At 36.5% G+C, this 15,839-nt stretch overlaps 1 protein-coding gene across 1 annotated transcript in view; it reads right to left on the reverse strand.

Moving 5' to 3' along the window:
- SPAG17 (sperm associated antigen 17) overlaps positions 1 to 15,839 on the reverse strand; it is a 221,319-nt gene that overhangs the window by 91,131 nt on the left and 114,349 nt on the right. Inside the window, 4 exon segments of the mRNA XM_024764900.1 lie at positions 992 to 1,103; positions 2,607 to 2,843; positions 11,159 to 11,250; positions 12,810 to 13,000. Of these exon segments, the coding sequence (XP_024620668.1) occupies positions 992 to 1,103; positions 2,607 to 2,843; positions 11,159 to 11,250; positions 12,810 to 13,000 (632 nt within the window).

Raw genomic sequence — 15,839 nt, forward strand, 5'->3', positions numbered from 1 at the left:
CATAGGGAATAGCATTCTCACTCTTGTAATGATTTCCTCATTAAATTGATGGTCATTTGATGATAGGAAGGAAGGAAGGGAGGGAGGAAGGGAAGAAGGGAGGAAGGGAGAAAGGGAGGAAGGAAGGAAAATTAAGAGAGGTCTGGAGGAAGGGTAGGGAGTGAGAAGGGGCGGGCTGGTGTTGCAGGCACAGTGTGGGTGGGAGGAGCCCTGGTGTCCCTTGTTGGGTTGCATAATCTTGTGGACATTAAACAGGATCCTGCTCACACTCCCTCCCCACTGACTCTTCCCAGCTCTCAGAGGCCACAGCTCCCTACTAGACAGTAAGTTGTCAAATAAAACCCAGGTCCTCAAACCCATCCTAAGAAATCTTTAAAGCACAGTGAAAAGAGAAGCTCTACAAGATGTCCCCAATAAGTTCCCTAGAGCCCAAATCTGCTCTTCCCTTGGGGAGAATGAAGCATTTCCTTTTTCCAGACTAGGTCCTCCTCAGCTCATCTCCAAGACCTCCCTCCCACTTAATGACTTCTGAATCCAGAGGCAATTTCTTTATAGCAAAAATAACTGGATATTGGCAGCAGGCCCCCAAACTCTGTGCTCCAGAAACCAAATCAGGAAATTGCTCTAAATTCGCAGTATGTGCTTAGTTTCTGAGATAACACTATGTGTTGTAATTAACATTATTAAGTAACGATTTGCTTACTGCAGTTACTATTATACTATTTTCCAATCCTATGGAAATATTTTCATATTTTAACAACTGGAATGTTTGTCTTAGTGTGCCCAGGTAACCTCACGGCTGGCCTGTGCCTTGCAGAGGCTATTACAACAGAAGAGTGTGAGGTCTGAAAGTGGGGAAGGTTGTGCATAACTGAATCACTGGGGGCACATTATTACTCTCACCTATCATACTCAGGAGTACAAGGCCCCAGGATTATCTGAAATGGGTTAATATCTTCCAAACCATTAACCAGCTGCTTCCAAAATGTACCTTTTTCAAATGTTGTCTTTTCTACTTCAATCTGCCCTCCATCGGAAGGATACAGATAATAATTTGTTCCTGAGATTTGGACTGGTATTTCTCCCATGTTGTATCCACGAAACTAGAAAAGAAAACATCATGCTTTGAGTGTGGAATGGCAATTGACAAAAATTAGGTCATCCATGTGAGCCAGTTAAAGCTGCCATAAGCCTAATTTCTGCTAAATGATTTGTCACTTTGTAGACTCAGAGGCCAGTGTCCATCTTATCTTTGGCACCTCCTGTAGTGTTATAATGACAGGTAGAATTAAAGAAGGTACATGATTTTAAACTGTTCACTGGAGGGTCCTCATAACCCAGTGCAATTCAAATCACTGGACTATTGCCAAGGCAGTGCGAAAAGTTATCAATTTCTCTTTCATTGGCTGTTAATTTCCTGTTTAAAGAGGGCTAATATACTGAGGAGTACTGGTACTTTACATGTTAGAAGGTCAAGTGTTAAAGACTTTTTTTTTTTTTTTAACTAAGTGTCGCTAATAGAGCTCCAAGTGATACTGAGGCAGGCTAAAGCTTGAGACCAACTGGCTCAGAGTAGTAACTAGAAAGGACAAGGGCTGTTACTTTTTTTCCCATCTTTTCCTGATTAGGTTTTTCTCATAAAATGGCTTGAGGGAGAGATTGGCAAAGGGAAGGTTTCACAAAAGCATACAGGCAAGAAACGTGGGTGCATACAGAGAGATAACCCAATGTACTCAGCAAGTCCCATCATCTGAGACAGAAAAAGCCAACCTCTTTGTCCACTATTGTAACTGAGCAGGACCCTATGGGGCCTTCCTGGGACAGATTCCTCCCCCATATCCTCTGCTTTAGCTCCTCTGAAGTACCTAGATAATAGTATTAGAGGCACATTTCCTGAGATGCCTTAAAGATACTAAAACCAGCACCAAATGGAAGAAATGAACTATTGTACTTGATGACCATGAGCACCATAGCCCCCAGACCTACTGGTGCCTTAGGATTGATATTAACCCCTGTGACACGGCCCTGTTACCTCACCAACAACCAATCAGAGAATTCTTCAGGAGATGGTCACATTCCCTGTGACTTCCCTCCCTCACCTGGCATTTAAAAATGCTTTCCTGAAACCCATCGGGAAGTTGGTTGTTTTGAGCACTAGCTGCCCAGGACTCCTTGCTTGGTGCCCTGTGATAAACGTTGCACTTTCCTTCACCACAACCCGGTGTCAGTAGACTGGCGTTACTGTGTGCAGGCAAGTGGACCCAAGTTTGGTTTGATAACATGCTGACCTATCACAGTTGCTTATTTACATACACCTAAGTGAATGCTTTTGTGTCAAATTTCCATCTTTACCACCCCTAGAAACCTAGCTTCATGGCACTCAAGAAAAACTGGCCTAAGGGTGTTCCTGTCTTGGTGATCAGCTGCAAAGAAGGTCCTAGGTATCACAGGATGGACTGCAGGTCTGAGATCTTCTAGACTAGAAGAAACCCCAAGGCCTCTGTGGTGGCAGTGAAGACTGAAAACCTTATGTTTCCACAGAAGCTGTGTTCTTCCCCAAACAATTAGGAATGACCCAAAGGAGCTTTTTAGAAAATTGATTTTACCGAGTAAACGATCTCAGGTTCTGGTTCCTGGAGGGGCTCCTCTGTTATTTCCGGGATCTTTATTTGCTCTTCTTCCAATTTCTCCTTTAAAAATTGTTCTCTCTGGAAATTCCTACTGTCTTCTTTCTCTAGTTTTTCCTTGCCTTTCTTTTTACCAGATTCCTTACTCTTCTTTTCTGCTTTTTTTTCTTCCTTTAAGCGTTCCTCTTCAGCTAACCTATCTTGCTCTTTCCATGCCTGTAAACACATTTTTAAAATATTAATAGGATTTTGAAACAAATCTGATCCTATTCAGGTTCACTCTGGAGAATATTTAACATGATTTTTATAAGCTGTATCTCTGATGGATCAAAATACTGAGCTAGAAATTGTGGTGTCATCCTTGATTCTCTTTCTCTCACCCAACTTCTGTATGCTAAACCCTGCCAATCCTCTTCAGAGATCTCTCTTCACTTCAGCTTTTTCTCTCACCCTCTGTTGAAATTTTCTTTACTTCAGGTCTTTTTATCTTTAACCTGAACTATTGCATCAGCCTCTTAGCTGATCTCCCTGGCTCTTATACTTTTCCACAAGAATCCAACCCCCAATTTAGGTTCTAAACATGGTTAATCAGCAGTATGGTAGACAAGATGTACAAAGAAACATTCCTGGCATAAAATATTTCAGAAACGATGGCTAAAATATCAAATCATCATTGTAATGCATAGCAATGTAATGCAACGCATTGTAATGCATAGCAATGTTGACAGCAAAGTAAAAAATATGAGAAAGCACTAATTCAATGAGGGAAGGAAGCACTGAAAACAGCAGTTTCCCAGGGTTATCTGCCCATCCCTGGAAGCCAAGAACTTGGGTTTTGGGAGTTATAGGGACTAGAGCCAGAACCCAGGAGATCAGAGACCTGTGAATAGCACGGGTATTTTTTTTAAATGACACCTTCACTGAGTGAACTAGAAAAAAATCTTGCCCCATAGAGTAAAATCATGAAAGCTAGTCAGCTTCCCTGGCCCTGAGTTAAAGTAGGAGCAGAGAGGACAGGAGGAAATTGGCCCTGAGAACGCTTAACCACAAGCCTGTCCTCACATAGATTTGTGGCCAAAATGTACATCACCTTAAAAGTATTCTGAAAAGATTGTGGGCAAAATGTGAGCTCACAAAGGAAAATCACAAAATCTGAGGAACTAACCGAAATCAAAAACCTGAAGAAGAAACAAACTCTGAAATTATACTTGCAAAGACTGCAGATATTGGAATTATCAGAGAATATAAAATAAGTATTTTAATATGCTTAAAGAAAGAAAAGGAGGCATCAAAAGTATCAGTAAAAACAAGAGAGTATCAAAAATCAGTGAGTTTGAAAGCCCTATTGGAAATGGAATAGGAGTTTTGAAAAGGCAGTATTTGAACAGATAATGGATGAGACATTTCCAGAGCTGATGAAAGACACTAACCAGTGAATCAAACCCAGGAAATGATAGTGATGTGCTGGACCTGGGTCATATTGACTTGGAAGAGTTTATTGTTAAACTTTCAGGAATTTTGCGAGTCAGTTTTAACCACATCCATTATTAAAATCAAATGATACCAATGCACAATAAAATACCATTAAAAACAAAGGCAATAAACACTCAAAACGTACCACTTTCCTAACTACTTTGTTACATTTAACTATGATTTATGCCAGCGGTCCCCAGCCTTTTTGGCACCAGGGACCGGTTCCGTGGAAGACAATTTTTCCACGGACAGGGCTGGGTGGGGGGGTGGTTCAGGAGGTAATGCGAGTGACGGTTCAGGCAGTAATGTGAGCGATGGGGAGTGAAAGGGAGCAGCAAATGAAGCTTCCCTCCCTCGCCCGCCCACAGCTCTCACAGCGGCCCAGTTCCTAACAGGCCGAGGACCAGTAGTGGTCAGCGGCCCGGGGGTTGGGGAGCCCTGATCTATGCTCTCGGGGTTATCTATGTAAATTGTATCTGTATGGTAGAATTATAACAGTGTGCTACTGCATATTGTTTCCAACTCCACATACAGTGACATCTTATCAGTAGCTTGAAGTCAGCCATGATGGGAGTATTTACACTACAGATATCAGCAAATGCTACAAATCAGGGATTTACTGACTACTCGTTGACTACATAGACTCTAAAAAATGATGGAGAAGATGTTAATAATGCAGTGTGCTGTGTTTTGAGCTGTTACACTGTAACTAGCACAAAAAAAATTGAGGAAATATTCTTCGAGTATTTAAAAACTATTACCTGATTCAGCAAAGAAGTTGCTAATAGCATTGGTGAATAAGTGAGACATATCCCTCTGTTGCTCACTTTTGTCTTACTTGCTCATGTAAATGAAAATATCAATCAGCATTCATTGTGGCACTACACTTGTTTGTCAATTGCAACTATAGGCTGGCTAAAGATGTAAGAGCTTAGTAAAAATCAATGAAAGCAATTCTGTGAGAATCCACTGGCTAAATGGAATTTACAATAAAGAGTATTACCTATTTTATTATTTGTAAATTGTGTGCTATACATACATCAGTAAAATTTAGAATAAACTATCTATCTATTTATCTATACAGAATTTTTTTTCCTAGAGAGCTAATGCTAAACACCAGCACACCACCGCATGTTTTCAAAGCAGCTAGAGAGAAAAGATGAACTGTCTATAAAAGAATGACAAGTTAGATCGACAATCAATTTATTGGATTGGCCAAAAAGTCTGTTCCATAACATCTTATGGAAAAGCCTGAACAAAATTTTGGCCAACCCAATATTAACAACTACAGCATCAGGGAGAAAAATGTGGAACAAAATCTTGAGAGTACTAACAGGATACAAAAAAGTCAACCAAGAATTTTATAAATTAAAACTATGTTTAATAAATAAGGTAAAGTAAAACCATTTTTCAGACCTGTTCAATAGCAACAAACCCTCACTAAAGGAAGTTCTAAAGGAAATACTCCCAAAATAGAAGATGTGAGAAGAAATGCTCAACAAAACAAATGGTAAGCATGGGGCTAAATCTCAATAGCACTGACTGTATAAAGCAATGACAACAATAATGGCTAATTTGTGGGAACAAAAAAAATCAAGATAAAACTTAAACACAGGTTGGGAGAGAGGAAGCCGTTTTAATAATTCCTTGTATTGTTCTGGAAGAAAGATATTTTATTGAGACTTCATTAAATTATATATACAAGTTGAAAATCTAGAGCAACCACTAGAAGAATAGAAATAAAGTGTATACATTATAAACTTTTCCTATTAAGAGCCAGATAGTAAATAATTTAGGCTTTTTGGGTCAAAAGACAATATCAAGGATATTGTGTAGGTATTTATGTAACAAGCAAGAAAAGTAATTTCTGCAAATATTTTATTGACAACTCACTGAGTACAATTTTTCCCCAGAATACAGTCTACAAATATGAAAAATAGAATTCTTCTGGTGAGGGAGGATAGCATTTTACTTAGAGTTAAAATTAGTGTTCCCTATCATCAAATTGATTGCAAGTAAAAAAGAAAAAAAAACATACAAAAGAAAACAAGAAAAAAGGACCACAGAAAAGGTAGGAAAATAGAAAACAGATTGAAAATCGAAAATAAACTATATACCTTAATATATAGTTTATTAGAATAGGTATAAATGGATTCAAGTCTTCTGCTAAAAGAAAAATCATCAGTATAATTTTTTTTTAAATCTAGTTTATAATCCCTGTTTACAAGAGACACACTTAAATTATCAAGCCACAGAAAGGTAAAAATAAAGAGAATTTGTCAGTAAAATACTATCTGAAAGAAAGCTCCTATCCCTTTGTTTTTATTAATTTTAGAATCAGCTTTCCAAGGTTCATTAAAAAACTGCTGAAATTTTGATAGGAATATATTTCTATTTCCCACTGTGGTCACAGGGACTCTAGCCCTTGGTGTTATGAGAATGGTGAAGAAAAGGGCCATTGTGAAAAAACTACCTATTGTTGAAACTCTGGGCTGCTGTAACATGATTTGTTCAGATAAAACTGGAACCCTGATGAAGAATGAAATGACTGTTACCCACATATTTACTTCAGATGGCCTGCGTGCTGAGGTTACTGGAGTTGGCTACAATCCATTTGGGGAAGTGATTGTTGATGGTGATGTTGTTCATGGATTCTATAACCCATCTGTTAGCAAAATTGTTGAGGCGGGCTGTGTGTGCAATGATGCTGTAATTAGAAACAACACGCTAATGGGGAAACCAACGGAAGGAGCCTTAGTTGCTCTTGTAGTGAAGATGGGTCTTGATGGACTTCAACAGGATTATATCAGAAAAGCTGAATACCCCTTTACCTCTGAGCAGAAGTGGATGGCTGTCAAGTGTGTGCACCGAACACAGCAGAAAACAAAATCAACTGATGTAACTAACAAAACCTAAACCAGCGCTGACCTGACTCAGGATCTAGAAGAGGTCAGCCTGGCACAGATATGAAAAACGTACCAATTTTAAAAAAGCCCCACGGGACTTTGCTGGTGGCACAGTGGTTAAGAATCCACCTACCAATGCAGGGGACACGGGTTCGATTCCTGGTCTGGGAAGATCCCACGTGCAGTGGAACAACTAAGCCCGTGCGCCACAACTACTAAGCCTGTGCGCTAGAGCCAGTGAGCCACAACTACTGAGCCCATGTGCCGCAACTGCTAAAGCCTGCATGCCTAGAGCCCTGCTCTGCAACAACAAGCCTGCACACCGCAAAGAGTAGCCCCTGCTCGCCGCAACTAGAGAAGCCTGCAGGCTGCAACGAAGACCCAACGCAGCCAAAAATAAATAAATAAATAAATAAACGAACAAAACAAAAGAAAGTATGAGCATATACTTTTAAAGGTATATGAGTATATTTCATATCCTAAACTGAGTCTTCTCATCCAGACCATGGTATATTTTCCCACTTATTCAGGTGTTTATTGTCCTTCAATAATATGTTGTAATTTTCTCCATAAAGAAAAATCTTTTATGAATTTATTTTTCTTGGCACCTTATAGTTTTTGTTGCTGTTGTGAATGATATTGGTTTTATGTTACATTTTCTAATCAGTTATTGCTGGTGAATAGGAACTCCAGTGATTTCTTTTTCTATGTTAATCTTGCATACAGTAACCTTGCTGTGCTTCCTTAATTCATTTTAAAAGCCAACATGCACCCCAATTTCATAGCAGCATTATTTACAATAGCCAAGATATGGAAGCAACTTAAGTGTCCATCAACAGATGAACAGCTAAAGTAGATGTGATATATATACATATACACAATGGAATACTACTCAGCCGTAAAAAGAATTAAATTTTGCCATTTGCAGCAACATGGATAGACTTGGAGGGTATTATGATACGTGAAATAAGTCAGAGAAAGACAAATACAGTATGATATCACTTACACGTAGAATCTAAAACATACAAAAAAACTAGTGAATATAAAAAAAAGAAACAGACTCACAGATATAGAGAACAGATTAGTAGTTGCCAGTGGGGAGAGGGAGGGGGAGGGGCAATATAGGGGAAGGAGATTAAGAGGTATGAAGTATTAGGTATAAAATAAACTACATGGATCTGTTGTACAACACAGGGAATATAGCCAATATTTTGTAACAACTATAAATGTAGTGATTTTTTTTTTAGTTATAGTCATATCTTTATTTGAAAATCTCATCTGCCAACTTAGTGCTTTCCACCAACTCGGGGTGCAGAAACCTCCACAGGCTTCACAATCTTTTGATTAGGTGCTGCCTTTGTAATAGTCATTGCTGTCTTTATAAAATTGTGAATCACTATATTGAACACCTGTAACTTATATAATACTGTACATCAACTATACTTAAATTAAAAAAAAGAGCCAACACATGGTGCTTCCCTGGTGGTTTGGTGGTTAAGATCCCATGCTTCCACTACAGGAGGCGTGGGTTTGATCCCTGTTCAGGGAAGTTCCATATACCATGAGGTGCAGCACCTCCTCCCCCAAAAAAGAAGCCAATGTAACCTCAATAGTAATGCTTGTTAAGAACAACACAAAAGCCTATCATTTCATTCATCATAGACACAAAAATTCTAGATAAAATACTATCAGAACAGAGTAAGTTATTAAAATAATTAAATATTAAAATATTAATTAAAATATTATTAAAATAATAACATTCCATGAAAAAAATGGTGCTATAATTTTTCATCAATAATGTACATAAAGATGGACCCAGGAGCTTAACTAAAAATTAAAATTCCTAGGTTCTATTCCCAGAGATCAGTTAGAATGGAGTAAAAACACATATATTTTAAGTCTCTCCTCCCCCCAGAGATACCTAGGCAATTATGGCATATGTGGTTTTGTGGGATAAGGACTAAACTTTAGGAAATGCTGAAGATAATTTTTTTTTAGAAATACAAATGTTATTCATATTGTTAAATCAATCTCCATAATTCAATATATCTCCTAAATAAAGGGGAAAAAAAACCAATAGATATTAGTCTCAATACCAACAGATACTTAAAAAATTTACTAAGATTAAGCAGCAAATAATAATAAACTTAAAGATTTGCCATGTAACTATCTTTACCATTAATACCAAGAAGCCAGGGAGGCTCACCAGTCTTAACCAATGCTCTTTTGAGGGTTATTGCATACTGATGGAGGTGGGAAAATCAGCTCCTGCCTACACAGTCTATAAGCTTACAACAAAGCTACTGTAATTAAAATAGTATGGTACTTGTATAAGAATAATTAACTGAAACAGAATACAGCATTCAAAAATGGTTCAAAATACCATCACATTGGGATTAGGTTTTCAACATGTGAATTTTGAAGGACACAAACACTCAGTAGACACTGTAGTGTTCAGAAGAGTTCAGGATATCTCTTATCATTTTATAGGGATCTATAAAAATGGATTAAAAAATGGGTACCTAATATGTGACATATCAATATTCCAATTTGTTTAAGGGGTGGGGAGTAATATTACATTTAATTAAATAGTACTAGTAAAATGACAGTCCATCTGGGCAGAGAAAAAGACCCTTACATTATGCTACAAAACATGTATTTCAGATAGATTAGATCTCTGAATATAAAAAGGATATCTATGAAAATATTCTAAGAGAGTGAAGGAAAATTAACATACAAACTCAAGGTGGAATCAACCTGATGGAACCAAAAACACAGAAGCCCTAAAACCATTAAAAAAAAAATGATAGATTTTTAAAACACTTTTTTCGACAAGCTGTAACGTACATACAAAAAGAGCACAAATCCTAAGTGAACAGCTGAATGAACTACCACCAAGTAAGTGCTCCTGTAAAACTACCACCAGGTCAAGAAACAGACGACCTCCAGCTCCCCAGAAGCCCTTCTCACGCTTCTCCTCAATTACCATCCACTTGTACTGTCCCAAAGGCAAATATCATCCTAATTTTTAATACATTAGTTTAACTTTGCCTATTTAAAAACTTAAGTAAACGAAATCCTACATAAGGTATATAGTCTTTTAACTTTCTCTTCTTTTGCTTAACATGTGTGTGAGATTCATCCATATTTCTGTGTGTAGCTATATGTCATTTATTTCCAGAGCTGCATAGTATTTCATTACATTAACCATTCTAGACATTCTACTGATGAATCTTTGAATTGTTTCCAGTTTGGGAGAATTAAAAATAATGCTGCAAGGAAAACTGTGTCCATGTGTCTTGGTGAACACATGCATGCATAAGTATATTAGGTATATACTTAGGAGTGAAACTATTTGGTTAAAGAGAAATCATATGCTTAACTTTAGTATGTATGTCCAATTTTCCAAAGTGGAAGTACCAACTTATACTTCAATCAGCAGTGTATGAGAATTTACTTTACTTCACATCCTTGACAAAATCTGGCATTGTGTCTTTTAAATTTTGGCCGAAGATGATTGATTTGACTACATAAAAGTTAAATATTTCTGTATAAATAGAAAAAAGTGGTATTTATTACTAAGGAAATTGTTTAATAAATTAAGGTACATCCAAATCATAGACTAATATAATGCTATGAAAATAAGTTAGATCTCTAGATATTGTCCGGAAGTGATATTCATGATGTGTTGCCAAGAGAAAAAAGCATGTAGCAGAGTTAAAAAGAAACATACCAAACCTAAACCAAAACCAAACATGAATACTCTCTTATATTTGTGCATGCATGCTTGTATAAGCATAGAACATGCCAAATCATTAATATTTCTGACTTTAGGGTCTTAGGACAGCCAGGTTAAGTTTGATTTCTTATAAAAGCATGTATTACTTTTGTAATTAAAAATTCCAATAAAAATGCCAACAAAAACAACTTCCTGCAGCAGATGCAGAGAGTTTACCAACTATGAACAAAGCACTGCCCTGGATTTTGGCATAGTTTCCTAAAGGCTTATCATCTGATGGAGGAGACAGCTTGGTGGAGAGACTGTCATTTCAAGTTTAGCAAAAAGATCATTTCCTGTTATACCACACAAACTAGCACAAAATAACTTTGAACTTGTGATTTGTCAGTGTCATTTGTCTTTCCTTGGATTACCTTGAGAGAGCCTTCTAAAATAAAAGGAATCTTTTCCTTCTCTTTTTCTTTTTCTTGATCTGATATCTCTGTTTTGCTCATTTCTTTGTTACCTATAATCAGAGAAAATTAAACTTCTTAGTAAAACTCTCTAAAATAAGGTTTCATAGAAGGACCAAGCGTCTGGCTTGTAGGGGATCCCCATTCACTCATCTCTGAATTCTTTTTTTGCCATCTCTAGAGTGGACATCTGAAGTGGAAATGAGCTCTTTTAGGGATGAACAACTCACCATCTGTAGAGGCAGTACATTCCATTCTCAAAGTGTTGAGATTTTGAAGCTTTTAGTGAACTGGACTCTCTCTCACTAGAGTTTTAACCTAATTAATCCTAATTTAACCCCTTAAGACCACACAGAAAAAATTTAACTTTTCTTTCTATACTGAAGCCCTCCTCTTGCCATCATAGTTATTCTGTTGTGAAGATTTACATCTGTCCTGACTTGAGAGGCCTCAAACTGAATGCAATACCTACCAGGTGTATTCCAATCCCAATTCCAAATAAACCATTTTCTGAATTTGGTCCATAGACACCCAGATAATTATTAAGCTTTTGGTTCTGCTCAGAAGCAGAATAAAGAAAAGGCAGTCAACCCACAATTTTTGCTACTAACAGTAAAGTATGGCCTGGACACGATTGTGAGAGGGCAGCCCTACCTGTCTTTTTAGATAGTCCCATCGAGTATTCCAATTACCTAGTGCTGTCCTGCTGCACCTCATCAGGAGGAAAGCTGAGTTGATGGATGGATTATGTAACCATTTTGGTGAAAGGTGAATGCTTCATCTTTGACTTGGTTTTCCAAGTTTTATTTTAGAATCAAGCCAAGCAAATTGGCTTTGGTAGTTTATAGTGGTTGCAAAAACTTTGGAAATTATATAGTTTTGCTTCTTTATAGGAAATCACTCTCAACTTGGTTATCAGAAACAATGAGTATCATTCACACAGAGCTCATTTCCTTTGTACGAACCCAGTGAAATATCTTTACTTTCCAGATGAATTACCTCAACGTTTCACTTATTTATCAAGTATCCTTCCTCTTTTTCTCACCCTCTTCTCTCTGACTGACAGCATCAAAGCCAAGAAAATTGACAACAAAAATGAAAATATCTATTGATCCAACATCCTGTAGAGTCCATGTCACAGGCCCCCAATAATCCATTTTTCCTTCGTTTTTAAATTCTAACTCCCAGTTAGTCTCAGGACTATTTTGTTTACTCTTCCAAGGAAGGTCTTGTTTTAATCTCACTTTGGAAGCCATAATGATTCTTACGGAGACATACTGACTCTGAATCTAACTCACATATTGCCAACAAAACTTAGATAGGTGAACCTATCAATCCCAGCAAAATAAAGACATTTGGCATTTCTCAGCATCACACTGGATCTGAATAGATTGAGTCTTTCAGATCTGGCAGGAAGTATGGTCAATATAAGACAAGTATCAATCAATATACAACAAATATTTTCATCATATTTAGAATGCAGCTATTCTATTTTTTAGGGAAAGTGAAGAGTCTCAGAAATTTTGTGGATAACTCTTTTTAATCCTGAAATGTTCACTGTCTTGATTAAATTAATAAATAGAATGTCTTTGGACTTATGTATAAGTTCAACTGGTTACTTATTTTTAGATTTTTTTAATAGAATAAATTTTGCTAGTAGAAGAAATTTTGGTACCAGCAGATTTTATTTCCAGCTCATTCTTGGTCCTACTGATTTCCTCAGCCATGTTAGCTTCCTGATATACAGCTTCTTCTTTTATGATCCAATCTTGAATGGATTTTGCAACAAGTTCCAAATAATTCCTAAAAAAAAAAGCAAAGAACAGCAGGTGACAACTGAGCTAATATTAGTTAAAGTCAACAAGTGCTTAGGATACTGATTGTGCAAATGAAATTTTAAAAAATGAACTGATTCTAAATTGCCCATGTAACAAATGTAATAGCAATATATCCTAGAATATATTTTGTACAAAGTAGTCATATATAAATATCCAATAAACATTTGAAAATTGTTCAGCTTCCTTCATGATTAAAGATGTATAAAATTAAAAATTAGATATTTCCATCCAAACCAAAGATTAAAATGCTTGATAATACCAAGAGTTGATGACGGTTTGGAGAAACAGTCATTCTCAATGCTATTAATTGGAGAGTAATATGGCAAAATCTCTTTTTAGGGCAATTTTATAGCACAATAGGTACTATCTTAATTGACTACCAGCTAAGTGACTCACTGTACTAGCTGAAACACTGCACTCTTGCTATAAAACTTACTGGCCCTTGAATACCCACATCCTAAATACTACACCCTAAGCTGCTTGTGCATTTATGTATACATCAGCATCTTATTGCTTACCAGGATTCAGTAATATTTGCTCCCAAATCCATTTATTCTATTTATACAGATTATTGTAACTATTTTAACTAAATGTTATGTACACTTACAATATATGAATGTCCAAAGAAAGTTGTTGCTAGGGAAAAAAGTTGAAATATCTAGGTTTGACAATAAAGATTAGTTACTGTCAAATTGTATGAAAGTGAGGATAAAAGTTTTGAAAAAATAAAGCTGGATGAATTCTATACTCAAGTTGCTTCATTATTTTCTTTAATTCTTGATCTCTTTTAAAGAAAAGAAATGCAAATTGGAAAAGAAGTAGTAAAACTGTCATGGTTTGCACATGACATGGTACTATACATAGAAAATCCTAACGATACTACCAGAAAACTACTAGACCTCATCAGTTAATCTGGTAAAGTTGTAGGATACAAAATTAATACACAGAAATCTGTTGCACTTCTATACACTAAAAATGAAATAGCAGAAAGAGAAATTAAGTAAACAATCCCACTTACTATTGCATCAAAAAGAATAAAATACCTAGGAATAAACCTATCTAAGGAGGCAAAAAACCTATACTCCAAAAACTATAAGACACTGATGAAAGAAACTGAAGAGGACACAAACAGATGGAAAGATATACTGTGTTCTTGGATTGGAAGAATCAATATGGTTAAAATGACCATAATAACCAAGGCTATCTATAGATCCAATGCAACCCCTATCAAATGCCCAATGGCATTTTTCACAGAACTAGAACAAAATTTTTAAAATTTGTATGGAAATACAAAAGACCCTGAATAGCCAAAGCAATCTTGAAAAAGAAGAATGGAGCTGGAGGAATCTATACTACAGACTCAGACTATACTACAAAACTATAGTCATCAAAACTGTATGGTACTGGCACAAAAAACAGAAACAGACCAATGGAACAGGATAGAAAGCCCAGAAATAAACCCACACACTTATGGGCAATTAAAATCTACGGCAAAGGAGGCAAGAATATACAAAACAATGGAGAAAAGATAGTCTCTTCAATAAGTGGTGCTGGGAAAACTGGACAGTTACATGTAAAAGAATGAAATTAGAACACTCCCTAACACCTACACAAAAATAAACTCAAAATGGATTAAAGACCTAAATGTAAGGCCAGACACTATAAAAAGCTTAGTGGAAAACATAGGCAGAACACTCTTTGATATAAACTGCAGCAATATTTTTTTGGATTTGTCTCCTAGAATAATGGAAATAAAAACAAAAATAAACAAATGGCTCCTAATTAAACTTAAAAGCTTTTGCACAACAAAGGAAACCATAAACAAAATGAAAAGATAACCTACGGAATGGGAGAAAATATTTGCAAACTATGTGATAGAGAAGGGATTGAGTTCCAAAATATACAAACAACACATACAGCTCAATAAAACAAACAAACAAACAACCCAATCAAAAAATGCACAGAAAATCTAAATAGTCATTCTCCAATGAAGACATACAGATGGCCAATAGGCACATGAAAAAAATGCTCAATGCTGTTAATTACTAGAGAAATGCAAATCAAACTACAATTAGGTTTCACCTCATACCAGTCAGAATGACCATCATCAAAAAGTCTACAAATAATAAATGCTGGAGAGGGTGTGGAAAAAGGGAACTCTCTGGCACTGTTTGTGGGAATGTAAATTGGTACAGCCACTATGCGGAACAGTATGGAGTTTCCTTAAAAAACTAAAAATAGAGTAACCATATGATCCAGCAATCCCACTCCTGGGCATATATCCAGAGAAAACCATACTTTGAAAAGACACATGTACCCCAGTGTTCACTGCAGCACTATTTACAATAGCTAGGACATGGAAGCAACCTAAATGTCCATCAACAGAGAAATGGATGAAGAAGATGTGGTACATATATACAATGGAATATTACTCAGCCATAAAAAGGAACAAAACTGGTCATTTATAGAGATGTTGATAGACCTAGAGAGTGTCATACAGACCAAAGTAAGTCAGAAAAACAAATATCATATTAATGCATATATATGGAATTTAGAAAAATGGTATAGATGATCTTCTTTGCAAAGCAGAAATAGAGACACAGACATAGAGAACAAATGTATGGATACCAAGGGAGAAAGGGGTGGGGTGGGAGGATCTGGGAGATTGGGATTGACACATATACACTATTGATACTAGGTATAAAATAGACAACTAATGAGAACATACTATATAGCACAGGGAACTCTACTTAATGCACTGTGGTGACCTAAATGGGAAGGAAATCCAAAAAAGAGGGGATGTT

Source organism: Neophocaena asiaeorientalis, unplaced genomic scaffold, assembly GCF_003031525.2.
Source record: "Neophocaena asiaeorientalis asiaeorientalis breed wild unplaced genomic scaffold, Neophocaena_asiaeorientalis_V1.1 scaffold62, whole genome shotgun sequence".
NCBI classification, from domain to species: Eukaryota; Metazoa; Chordata; class Mammalia; order Artiodactyla; family Phocoenidae; genus Neophocaena; species Neophocaena asiaeorientalis.